The sequence below is a fragment of the Boleophthalmus pectinirostris genome, unplaced genomic scaffold, assembly GCF_026225935.1.
Source record: "Boleophthalmus pectinirostris isolate CB_2022bp ecotype Guang Dong unplaced genomic scaffold, ASM2622593v1 HiC_scaffold_20, whole genome shotgun sequence".
Classification (NCBI taxonomy): domain Eukaryota; kingdom Metazoa; phylum Chordata; class Actinopteri; order Gobiiformes; family Gobiidae; genus Boleophthalmus; species Boleophthalmus pectinirostris.
This window is the reverse complement of record NW_026571153.1, coordinates 31,562,715-31,575,887: the sequence shown is the minus strand read 5'-3', so window position 1 is coordinate 31,575,887 and position 13,173 is coordinate 31,562,715. Positions and strand designations below refer to the sequence as shown.

The 13,173-nt window shown below is 40.5% G+C and overlaps 1 protein-coding gene across 1 annotated transcript in view; it reads right to left on the bottom strand.

Annotated features, from left to right (window-relative positions):
* The window catches only part of LOC110163435 (cytochrome P450 26B1), an 86,608-nt gene that overhangs the window by 35,367 nt on the left and 38,068 nt on the right, over nucleotides 1-13,173 (bottom strand). Inside the window, exon 2 of the mRNA XM_020928391.2 lies at nucleotides 5,498-5,722. Coding sequence (XP_020784050.1) covers nucleotides 5,498-5,722 — 225 coding nt within the window. The remainder of the gene's footprint in view (nucleotides 1-5,497; nucleotides 5,723-13,173) is intronic.

Below are 13,173 nucleotides of genomic sequence, written 5' to 3'. Positions count from 1 at the left end.
GACATGCACATGAAGAAAACTGGGCCTGGGAAGTTGTAATCGCAACTTTCCAAACGTCTTCCTGGTTTGTGACGTAAACGTGAATAGAGCCAATGGTGAAATCCAGTTGGTTTAAACCTAAAATGTCTCTCTGATCTGAACGGTCACAACCTAAACTCCAGAATCTGTAGCCAGGGAGGGAATTCTGGGGGTTCTGAGCTTTCACGTGAGGCCTGTCCATAAACTGAGAACGAGACAAACTTGGATGTGTCTCTATCTGCAGGTGAAGGTTGAGATGTGATTCTAGCAGCTTTTTTTAAACAGTAAAATCACAGGACACATACAGGTCCTTCAGTATGACTTGTTTTCAGATGGCTTGGGGTCATCAGCTCAAGGGGGTAGGTTTGCATAGGGACGGTGGGGACATGTCGCAACCAATATTTGGGGAAAACAAAATAGTCCCTACCAATATTTGCCATTTTATTTTAATAAACAAAGATATACATTTATTCCAATATTTTTCCAAACTCAATAGCATTAATTGAACAGGTTTAAGTTCACATTTTGTTTATTAGATGTTCTGAGATGATGTCATTAGTGGTGCCAGGAGCCTAAACTGGTGAAGCAGCAGGACAGGGTCAGCACCTGAAGATGGTGGCTTGAGCAGGCGTGAGTGAAGACGCTGCACCAAACTTCTTCAAGAGGAACTTACTTGGCTTCATCTTCAATTAAACTTGCCTTACAATGAGTCGCCGCAGAAAAACAGTAACTATCGCACCTCCCAAACGGAGCCCTGGCATCAGCAGCTTGTCTTCATAAAGTAGATAACGTTTAAGACCATACTGCGGAACATTCCAGGCCTCGCAATAAGATCTCCATAGAAACAAGAATGGACCCTTCACCACATTCTTAAACAACCGAGGATCACATTTTTATACAACGCTTTTCCACCTTCAGGGCTCAAAGCGCTTCACAACATTGTACACTTGGGACGAGGTGGGTTTAGTGTTTTGCTCAATGATACAACGACAGCATTCATGTGTGGATTCGAACCGCCAACCTTCGGATCAGTGGACATAAGCTCTATGAACTGAGCTACTGCCGCCCCAAGTTTACAGTTTTTAAGTGTTTTGCCCGACAACTCAGGACTGTTACACACTAGAAGTTGTGATTAAACCGACAGCTGTTTTATTTCAGTTGTTATAATGAAGTTTGAACACAGCTGATGTTTCTGGTATATTTTTCTGGTCAGGTGTGTTCACGTGTGTGTGTGTGTGTGTGTGTGTGTGTGTGTGTGTGTGTGTGTGTGTGTGTGTGTGCGCAGGCAGCCGCTCGGCCCCCAGAGAAAGCCCTCATTGTGCAGTGTGTCACAGCTCTTTCCTAATCAAGGGTCATTACAGGAGGTTAGTGCGGGTCTCCAGGGACCGCAGGGGATCACAGCCAAGATTACACCCAGCCGACCCCTCTCGTCCCTGGGCACCGAACCTGAGCCCGGGCCCTTCCTGTTACACGGAGCCAAATCACTTTTATAGACTTATGATAAAAAATAGACTACAGGACGTCAAAATGTATGCTTCACAAACAGTCAAAACTAACTTAAAGATGCATTGCATAACTTTTGTGGTGGAGGGTCTGCCACATGCTTGTAACCATGGAGATGTTGTTGTTTTGTCTGGAATGTTCCACGGTATGAGGTTAAACATATATACTGTATTTTTCAGACTATAAGTCGCTTTTTTTTTCATGGTTTGGGTGTTTCCTGCGACTTATACTCCAGTGCGACTTTTATATTAAAATGTTCACATTGACAGCCGTGAGAGGCTCTAGTCTTGTGTGTGAGTATCTGCTGCTCCTGTTCCTCCTGTACCACTGTCACTTCACTCTACTGCACATGTCTCCTGCAGAAAGAGCCTCTGTTCTGTCTGTATCATGTCAGTCGATCGCACCATTACTTCTGTACCACTGAACAATTTAAATTTAAACAAACTTATAAAGACGACTGAGAAAACTGAACACAAATGCCCCCAAAATGAAAATCATATTTTGTAGATTACAAACTGCAAGTAGAAAAATCTGCAACTGAAAACAGTAATTGAGCAGCAGAAAGAAAGTTTGGAGTGAGCGAGAGACTTCTGACACTGGGAGGATGCACCATGCAACTTTCCTGGAGTAACTGGATGAATCGACAAAGTCCGAACTTCAGTGATACTGAAACCATCCTGTCGAGATTCAGAAAGACCCGAATAATTCTAACTGGAACTGATGCTGAGTCTGACGACAGCGACACAGAAGAGGAAGCGGCGCTCTGTTTACCTCCAGAGGTCACAGAGTTGTTCAGAAGTGACACCGAGGATGAAGAATTGAATGGATTTAGTGATTTGGAGTGAGATGGAGAGTTTGGTAAACTTGTTCTGTTCTGTTGTTTATGTTATAGTTTATCTGAAGAACTGTTCATATGTGACGTTAACAGTCTGTTGTTCTCTCTTCTATTGTTATTATTAGAACTTGACTTTCAACATGAAATATCAGCTCCTGGTCTTTGATTTTATAAAAGAAATTTCCCCCCAAAAGTGCAACTTATATATGTTTTTTCGTTCTTCATTGCGCATTTTTTGGTTGGTGCGACTTATACTCCGGAGCGACTTCTAGTCCAAAAAATACAGTATAGAGGATTTATTCATTAGCGTGTTTCTATTGCTCAAAAATACATGAACTCCACCTGTGAGTAGGGTGGCCTCTCCACAGATCTGACAGACCTGTGATATTCATATGTTTAATGCTATACCATGGAACATTCTAAACAAAGCAATAGCATCTCCATGGAGACAGATGGTCTAGAAAAGTTACCCAGTGCACCTTTTAAAGAGAATATATGACAGATTTTCATGTTTTTATAATTATTACTTGGGTTGATGGGATAGTATTAAATATTTAGCATAGTTTTACTTCAGTTAAGAGAAGAAAAGTACAACAATACATGAAGTAGTCGTGACTTTTAAAACACTTATGTCATCAACACCGAAAATTCCGCCTAAAATACAGGAACAATTTACACGCAAGGAAGGCATTTTTCTGACAGTTTGAACCTTCATTTAACAAAATAAAGGTGTTTTCATAATATCGTGTAGTTTTTTGTGTGTAAATGTTGGCTGTTGCTAGGTAAAAGTCAAGGAATTACATCATATCTGCTGTCCGTGTCCAACCAGGAAGTAAAATTATAAACTTCAGCGAAATGAAAAAGAAAGTAGGCTAAAGTTTTTGTAAAATATGTAATTATCCAAACTATGATTTAGTGAAATGGGCAGTCCAAGCTGTCACTTTAAATGAAACATAATTATAATGATAAAAAACAACGCTGTATTTTCAGTATATCAACTGAAACCTGAAAATGTAATTCTTCTAAATGGTCTTAAATTTTCAGATTGCGTTAGATCTTTCGAGGATTTTCTGGAAGCAAAAAAGGGAGTTGGAATTTACAGGAAAACGAAGTCGAAGGTATGCGCCCCGGGGCGGAGGGGGTAATTTAGGAGGAGTGGAGGGGGTAATTGAGGTGGGGGTGAGGGGCCGATTCCACCTGAAAGAGCCCTGGTCCAGAGCAGGAAACAAATTTAGACTCGCGCTGCTTCATGGACACGAAAAATCCATAGATACACAATTGGACGCCAAGAGTGAGTTTGCCGGGCGATGTCGCGGTTATATTTTCCACGTGTTTGTCGGTCCTCGTGGTTTCACAGCTCCGTCACGAGTTCGTCACAGCGTTGTCCGTTCAGACTTCCTCGGAAACTCGTCCCCAAAACACCGGTTTGAGTGAACAGCGTCCGTTTTGGGGTACAGACTGTTGGGTTCGGTTTTGTTCGTGATCTCTGCTTTGCGCACAGTCGTGGATTTAAGCATTATCGCGCGAGGGGAAACACGCAGCGCCAGTCCGCAGATCAGACTCACAGAGATTGAAATCGGCAGGGAGAGAGCACTCACTATTATTTATTCAGTTTTTTCAAGTTTTGAGAAACAAACAAATAAATACAAAACCTGGGGCATTGTTCCAGTGTGGTAAGAATATTGAAGTCAAGTCTCTTTTTCTTTATATTTTAACCATTTTGTCCAGCGTCTAATGAAGAAATGTCCTTTGAGACGTAGAAAGAAAGTCAGTCGTTTCATGGAATATATTTCTTCAATAATGTCGAGCCGCTGATTTACTGGCGGTGGGTCTTTTTTAAGCCAGTTTCTTGTAATTGCTTTTTTTGATGCCAAAGTCAGAATCTTTAAAATGTACCTGTCTGCTTTTTCGATCACCTCTCCAGGCAGAAGGTCTAACAAAAATATCAACGGGTCCTTGGGGACAACATAAGTCAAGATCGTATCTGTTTTTCCAAATACATTGTTCCTAGAATTATTTTAATTTTGTACATGTCCAAAAAATGATTGATGAGAATGATTGACGCTTGAGTGGCCAGACTGTCTCCAACAATGACAGTTAAACTCTTGTACTCTGGCAGTAATTTGAGGAATAATAAAGAATAGTATAATACACTTCCACCCAAATTCCCTGATTTGTCACAGTTTGATACAAGAAATATCTAAGGTGTCCCTATTTTTGACAAATTTGATATGTGCCAACAGTGAAGCGAGGCATACATTGTCATTCCCAGTGTTGGGAAGATGACTTTTAAAATGTATTCCCCTACAGATTACAGATTACATACCCCACAATGTAGTTTATAACGTAATCCATTAAATTACTTAAAGTGAGGAACGTAATCTGAATACTTTGGATTACTTGATATTGTCATGTTTTTTAAAACTACATCCTGCAAATTCTTGTTTGTTTTCTTTAAATTGTCTGTTGAGCCCAAGTCTCCATGAACAGACTTTTGTTTTACTGTAGAGAAGCAAAGACGAGGATTTTATCGTAAGATGTTTTGTTTTATCTGCTAAAAGAAAATAAAAAGCCCAGTCTTTACTTAAACATATTTAAAATTATTATTGAGAGAGAAATGTTTTTCATATGAGATCACTGCTGCCTGAAATGATGTCCACTACTGTTAGTGTCATATTGTTTAGTCCTGGTTTTAGTCCTGGTTTTAGTCCTGGTTTAGTCCTGGTTTTAGTCCTGGTTTTAGTCCTGGTTTTAGTCCTGGTTTTAGTTCTGGTTTAGTCCTGGTTTTAGTCCTGGTTTTAGTTCTGGTTTTGCCCAAAATGTGAAAACAGGAAAATACCACCCTGTAATCCATTTATTTCAACAAAGTAACTGTAATTCCAATTCATAATTTGTACTCTGATTACGTAACTGTGGTAATTGTAATCTGTTACTCCCCAACACTGGTCATTTGTTTAAGTAAAATACAGAAAAGCTGCTTAAAAATGACCAAAACACAAAGAAAATCTGACTATACTGACTCACAATTTCCTCGTCTCACAATTTCATTATTACCAACGACTACGAACCAGGGAAGTCGCAGTTTTTGATTTTGAATATCTACCCTTCACACACATATTCCCACTGGTAGCCGGCTCTTACCTTCCGGCGTTTGCGGTGAATGTCTCCGATGCTGTTGGCGAGGGAGTTGGGCCCCAGCAGGGTGGAGGTGCTCTGGGGCCAGTCCACGGTGACCAGCGTGTGCTCGCCCATCAGAACCTTGCGGATGTTCTCGGCGCCTGTCACTCGGATGAGAGGGCGCCCGAGAAGGTGAGTCTTAAACACGTTACCGTACTTCTGCCTCCGTGACGCGTGGAAACTCGAACCCTGAACGAAAAACACAAAATAGATCAGCATTTAAAAAGGTTCACAATGGAGGTTCTTCCAATGGAGAGTTTGGATTCTTTTTCAGCGTATTTTTTTTCTTTATTTTCACTACTTTTTGCATTTTATTACACACAGAAGACATCAAATATATGAAGTAGCCACTCTTTGCTCTGCTGAAAACATTTAGTATAGTTATATAATGTTTTACTACTACTACTTTATCTTGCTTCATATGTTCTGGAAGGAGACTGGAAGAATACTTTGAAAACGTATTTAGTGCCATAAAACTGACTGAATGCCCAAATGAAAATATCATATACTGATACCTGGGCCAATCAGAGTACTGTGTTCTGAATACTTGCAAAAAAAAACATGACACATCATTACAAACAACTTTATTTTAGTTGTTATGTCCTCATTTACATCTAACTAGAGCTGAAAATTTAATACAGGTACTCAAAATTAGTATTCATTATCTGTATTTTTGGTACATGTTGTGGTACAGTTACTTCCCAACGCTGCATATATTTGACGTCAAAAGTAGTAAACAATACATGGAAAAAGGGGTGTCCAGGTCATTTCGGAAAACTCGTTCATTGCAGGTATGGTAATGTCAAAGCGCCGTGCCTCTGTCTGTTGTGTTATTTCAAAAGTTGCGAAATAAAAATAAAAATAAAAACTCGAATTACAAAAAAAGAAAAAATGAAATTCCTTATTTATCAAAAACTTTAAAAAAAAAACTAGCTGTACAGAAATAATCACAGGTCTGATAAAAAATCAGACTAAAACAAAACATCCAGAATCTGATTGATTTATTAATTAAGATTTGATTACTTTTTTTTTTTGTCTTTGTACAAGATACAACAAAACTTAGAAACTTCGCAAAACTGCAGCAGTAAAAATGAATAAATAAAAACACACTCCCACATCTTTACCATTACAAACACATGAATGAAAACTGCATTGAGGGGCGACAGTAGCTCAGTCGGTAGAGAATTCGTCTACTGATCTGAGGGTTGGCAGTTTGAATCCCACTCTGGACGTAAACACCTTTGGTAGACCAGTCCAATGAACTCTACCTCATGTCAGTGGTACGTGCCCTTAGCATGTAGTTTCAAATCAGATCCGCTGACTCACAGGTCAGCAGTGCGAATGCTGCCGTTGTGTCCTTGGCAAGACACTTAACCCTCTTCGCCCCCGGTGTCCGCGTGCATGTGTGTGTGAATGGGTGAGTGTAAAGCGCTTGGAGTGCCTCGAAGGTGGAAAAGCGTTGTCGAGTTTGAGTCCCTTCAGGCCTTTTATTTATTCTTCACTAGTGAGAACATTTATAGAGTTTCATTGATTTAAAGAGGGGACAGAAGATAACAGAAGATTTCAAATACCGTATTTTCCGCACTATAGGGCACGCTTAAAACAACTGCGCGCCTTATAATCCAGAGCGCCTTATTCGTGTGTCTTAGTACGACTTTAGTAAACTACAAAGCCGCACCACTTGCAGCATTACGGCTCCCGTAGTCAGGAGCATCAGGAGGATCAATGCCCACTTTAAACTCAAGGCTGTTATAAAGTGAAAGTGTGAGCTGTGTGGGAGCAGTGGATGAGAGAAGGAGAACACACATTCACCAAGACAGAGAGACAGCGCCGAGCCACTTACACCACGATCTGCCAATGGATCGTGGACGCCTGGACTAAGGATCAGTATCAACTGTGGTCCGAGCTTTCACCAAGACCAGAATCATCACTGAACTGCCAGGGAACAGTAACCACACTGACTCGGATAATGACGAGAGGGATGTGGACGTGTGGACGCCGTAATCACCCAACTGTTTGAACTATTATGAATTATTGTGAATACACGAACAATCATCATCTCAGACAGTATTTTTTTTAAGCGTTACAACTGAACAAAGTTGAGAGTTATTGTGAACACGTTAAATAAAGTTTGACTGACTTATCTAACTGTTGTGTTTTGTTTAATGCACCTTATAGTCTGGTGCGGTTTATATGTGAAAAAAGTTTGAAAATAGACCATTCAGTGACAGTGCACCTTATAATCCAGAGCGTCCAATAGTGCAGAACATACAGTATATGAGTAAAAAGCTGCAAAAACTATTTAAGAACAGTTCGAAAGTTGGGTAGAGTAAAGAAATGACAGAACAAGTTGTGAAGTTGTAAATTAAAATACTACTTTTGTAAACTAGCAACAAATATGTGACTTATCGCTCAGCTGGTGATGTTTATGTCGATTATCATGGGATTCGAAGTGGCAACCTTCAGATCAGTGGACACTCCATATCTGTTAGTTACAAGAAAGTATTCTAGCCCTGTTTCTGACCTTGAAGGGCCCATATTACTTTCTACTACTTTCTGGTCTATGTTCTAATGTAGTATCCTCATCACAAACAGACCTGGAGGTGTGTTTTGTTTCATTCACACATGGTTAACACACAGACCTGCAGATTTAGGCTCAGTTCTTCTCTCAAACCGAAAACACTCTGTTACACTTTCATCTGGATAATTTCAGCCCTGGAATTGTCCATTTCTTCTAAACAGCTTGAAAACATATACTTCATAACATCACAAGGTGGAAGAGAGCATTTTGAGCTTTGGGGATGTAGACAGACTAATCATAAAGGATTTCTCAGACATGTGTGAATGAAACAAAACACAACTCCAGGGCTGTTTTTGAGAAGGTAACAACATTATAACATGGCTTAAATCTCACAAGAGTCAATTTTGCGTACCTTTAAAAACCTTAGCTGTTTCTACCTCACGTTTTATGTTACTGGAAAGTGCCATTAGCCTGAAGTTTCAAAGTCCTGCTAAAAGTTCATATAAGCATTTTTCTCTCCAGTTTGGAGCAGGCTCGCACAGTTTTTTTTTAACGTTTCACTCCTGCACATGTTTAAGAACAGAATACACAGCGGGTTAATTCAATGAAACCCGATTTCAAATGCCTCCAGGACGAGATCGGAGCGGCGCTTAAGAGCAGGGGTCAAAGGTTATCCAAACATTTAAACTTCAGTACAGTAAATGAGATTTCTGGTCCCACAAGGCTCAAATAATGGAATCAAAACTGCTAAATGTGCACAGAACATTCTCGGCTGCATTTCACTCAAGCGCAGTTTAACCCTGTCGCCGCGAGAGATAAAACTCCACACGTCAGTTTTAATTTAACTCAAACTTATAATTCTTGTTTAAAATGTTTGTTTAAAGAGGGAGAATTACGCAAAATCGATTTTTTTTGGAGCTTTCTACCATGTTTTAACCTTGTTCCCTCATGAAAAAATATGCCTGAAGTTTTTTTATGCCATCCATGCATGTTTGAGTAATTTAGCGATCTCTCCAGGGCCCTATTCAAATCCTCCTTAGGGTTAGTTGTAAGATTTTGTACAAGGCCTGCCAACAAGCCTATGTCACCCATGCTCCCACACAACAATGCTCCATAAATTAACAAAAACATGATACAAAACTGTACACTACAACTTCACAAACCTAATGTGATGTGCTGTAGTTTCATTAGCGCACTGAAGGGGGAGTGACTTAACACGAAGAGCAAAGGGAAACTTATGTAGCATGTTCAAAGCAATAAAAAGTAACATGGTGATCTATATATGTTATGTGTTACAGTTAATACCCCATACAAGTCTTTACAAATCTAAAAACAAAGCTATAAAAAAAATTGTCTTGATTCTTTCATTTAAACAAACCATGTTCTAGTTGCTGGGCTGTTCCACCTGGTGATATCACGTGGTAATACAGGAAGTGCTCCACTGTGTTTTTAAACTCCAAACACCTTCTTCAATAGAATCATTTGGATAATTTCCACCCTGGAATTGTCAATCTCTACTGAACTAAAGGTACAGGGAGCTGTTACCTTGAGGGACAGTTCAGAATTTTGGACATAGGGCCTCATTTCCTAGTGAGCCAGAGTGTTGGAGATTTGTGGAGACACTTTTTAAAATATTCCATCCAGTCCTTGTATTTGCAGAGGTCGCTGGTGCTAGGCTAGTGCATGTCTATGGCCATAGTTAGCCTGCCACAAAAAACAGTCTTACCCACTCCACAAAACACCTGAAGCAAATGTATTATTACACCAGACTGTCCATGTAAATGTCTGTGTCGATAGAATAATGTTTGAAATAAAACTAACCTTGCGTCACATGAATTGTTGCATGTTGAGGGACTATTTTTTCATATATCAGTCCACCGCTGCCAAGCTTTCTATCAGGAAGTACAACTTGCTGCTGCTCAGACATAAATCCTTCAAATGCAACGTTGGTTTTATTTCTAAAATTATTCTATCAACACAGACATTCACATCGACAGTCTGGAGTAATAATAGATTTGCTTCGGGTGTTTTGTGGAGTGGGTAAGACTGTTTTTAGTGGCAGGATAACTATGGCCATTGACATGCGCTAGCCTAGCACCAGCGACCTCTGCAAATACAAGGACTGGATGGAATATTTTAAAAAGTCTCCACAAATCTCCAACACTCTAACTAACTAGGAAATGAAGTTCTATGTCCTAAATTCTGAACTGTCCCTTTAACTACCGCTTCATGACATCACAAAGTGGAACAGAGCATTTTGAGCTTTGGAGATGTAGACAGACTAATAATAAAAGTTACTCAAACATGTGTGAATGAAACAAAACACAACTCTAGGTCTGTTTTTGATGAGGTAACAACATTGACTGAGCTCACAAGAGTTCATTTTGCGTAATGTTTCCAGAGCAGGCTTCTTGACAAGTTCTCTTTTATTGCTTCATCTTATAAGACAAATGATAAAAACAAAACTAAAATGAGAACCAAATAAAGATTGATAACAGACTGATCATAAACTCCAGTAGTAAGTATACACAGCCCTTCAGTGGGAGCCCCCAGAGGCCAGCTGGCTGTAGCCCGTAAGCATTTAGCCTCCAGTTCGACCTTTACGCGCCGAGGGTCACAGCGAGGGACCCCATAACTGTAAATGGTCTGTTTGAGCGAAAAGGACATATCCCAACCCCAACGCGCGGTTCCACAAACGCATCATTCACTTTCAAACGCACACAGCGGTCCCCACAAGTCACAAGAAACACGTAAAATAAACAAACACGCTGGAGCTGCCGTGACAACACTAACTGGACTGACCCGGGTTCACTCCAGAGGGAAGAGGAATGCACGCTGTCACACTGGAAAAAACGCTTCAGAAACGGTAATGTGTCCCTATAGTAAATATCACAACACAGAGAGGTCAAAAGTATCGGAAATCAGATAGTAATCGATTCTAGAATTAGGACTGGAACTACATTTGAGCAGGTATCGAAACTAAAAAAGAAATGAGGCTCTCCTGAATAGCTTTAGAATGATTTTGAGCTGTATCAGAACAAGTATAAGAGCAAATAGACTCGTATACGCCCACAGATCACTATGGAAACTATCTAAGGAAGAGCTGTTTTTATTATTACTCTGGTATCAGAATCGAGTATTGAGTATTGAGTCTGTCCCTTAGTATCGAAATCAAGTTAGAAATTTTGTTGCATTTTGTTTCATTCGTGGTTGTTTCACTCATCCATTAATCCAAATCGTCTTCTCTTAGTCTCCGAAATGCTCTGTTCACAATTTGCCGCACACTTTAGTTGTGTTATAGGAAAAAAAAAATCCAGACTTCTCTTGTGCAGTTTTTAACCATTTACCCCGTTTAAATGTTGAAAATCGCTTTCTTAATGTTATAAACTTAACGTTTAGTTATGAAGCATCCAATCTCTTGTATGACCATCACAGCTAAAGGCAACGACTGAAAAAGAGAGAGCAGGTAGAGACATTCTGTAAATAATCATGACTGTGACAATGAACAGTGAGCAGATAGTTTCACAATAGTTAATGTGCCTCAGTCGTCCACGTAGAATCCATGGCAAAGGAGAAATTCAATTTGTAAACTGGGCAAAAGTTTTTTTGGTTGAATATGTTTCGCAGCTCATTCAAACTGCTGAACTGAAGCAGCTTCCAAACTGGAGAAGCAGGTTAGATGAGCTGTGAAATGTATTCAACCAGTTGACAAATTGAATTTCTCCTTTTACTTAATATCGCAGATACAAGTGCTCAAAATGAGTTTCCTCCGCAGGGTGGCTGGGTGCTCCCTTAGAGATAGGCTGAGGAGCTCAGTCACACAGGAGGAGCTTGGAGTAGAGCTGCTGCTCCTCCACGTCAGAGAGGAGCCAGCTGAGGTGTCTCGGGCATCTGTTCCAGATGCCTCCTGGGTGCATCCCTCGGGAGGTGTTCCGGGCATGCCTCACCGGGAGGAGGCCCCGGGGAAGACCCAGGACACACTGGAGGGACTATGTCTCTCGGCTGGCCTGGGAACGCCTCGAGGTCCCCCTGGAGGAGCTGGAGGACGTGTCTGGGGTGAAGGAAGTCTGGGAGTCCCTGCTTAGACTGCTGTCCCCGCAACCCGGCCCCGGATAAGGGAAAGAAAATGGATGGATGTTTGGATAGCCTATTTAATATATTTCGATATCCAGTCAGAGTTTTATTTCTCTTTTCTATAAATCTGTAGCCCAAACTATTCTTAAGCATTCTAGTATAGAGCCATCCAAGAGTTGAAACTGGACTAGTTTTTGTCACAATACCAACATTTCAAACTCAATTTTGATACTACGGAATAAATTCGATAATAATAATACCACAATGATGAAGGGGGAAAAAAACATAATGGAATGCAATTTTCAACTTTCTTTAGATGGCCTATATGACGCTATTTTCTGATTTATTTTCGAATGTAGTTTCCTTGTCGCAAACAGACCTGGAGTTGTAATGTGTTTCATTCACACATGTTTAACACACAAACCCTGCAGATTTAGGATTCTTCTCTCAAACAGAAAACACTGCAGTAATCCAGGACGTGCTCTGTTGTGTTTCTAAACTCCATACACCTTCACATTGTGGATAATTTCAACCCTGGAATTGCAGATCTCTACTAAATTTAAGGTAGCTTTAGCTGTTAAATTGAAAACTACTGCTACATGACATCACAAGATGGAACAGAGCGTAAGAAATGTAGACAGACGACAAAACACAAATCCAGGTATGTTTTCTGTGCAGTAACAACATTCCCAAACCTCAGAAGACTCAATTTTGCACACTGTCAGGCCTTCACGTACCGATTACCGTCTGATTTTCAATACTACACTAGTCTAGCTCCATTGTGATGCTAACACTACCCAGGCGTTTGGTTTTAGGCTATCCTCTCATTGAAATATAGGCTAACGTGTCCTCGTGTCTGTCCCAGCTCACATTCAGCTCGTGTCTCGCTTCTTTTGGTCTAAATTGAGGACAGATGGGGGCCCTCTCTCTCTCTGCTGCCGCTCTGGAGCTTTGAAAACCTCCACTCTGATTGCCAGACTGTTTTGCTGCTAATTAAGATCCAGAGAGCGCCCCGCCTTCTCCAGGAGCGCTTGTAATTGCCCCT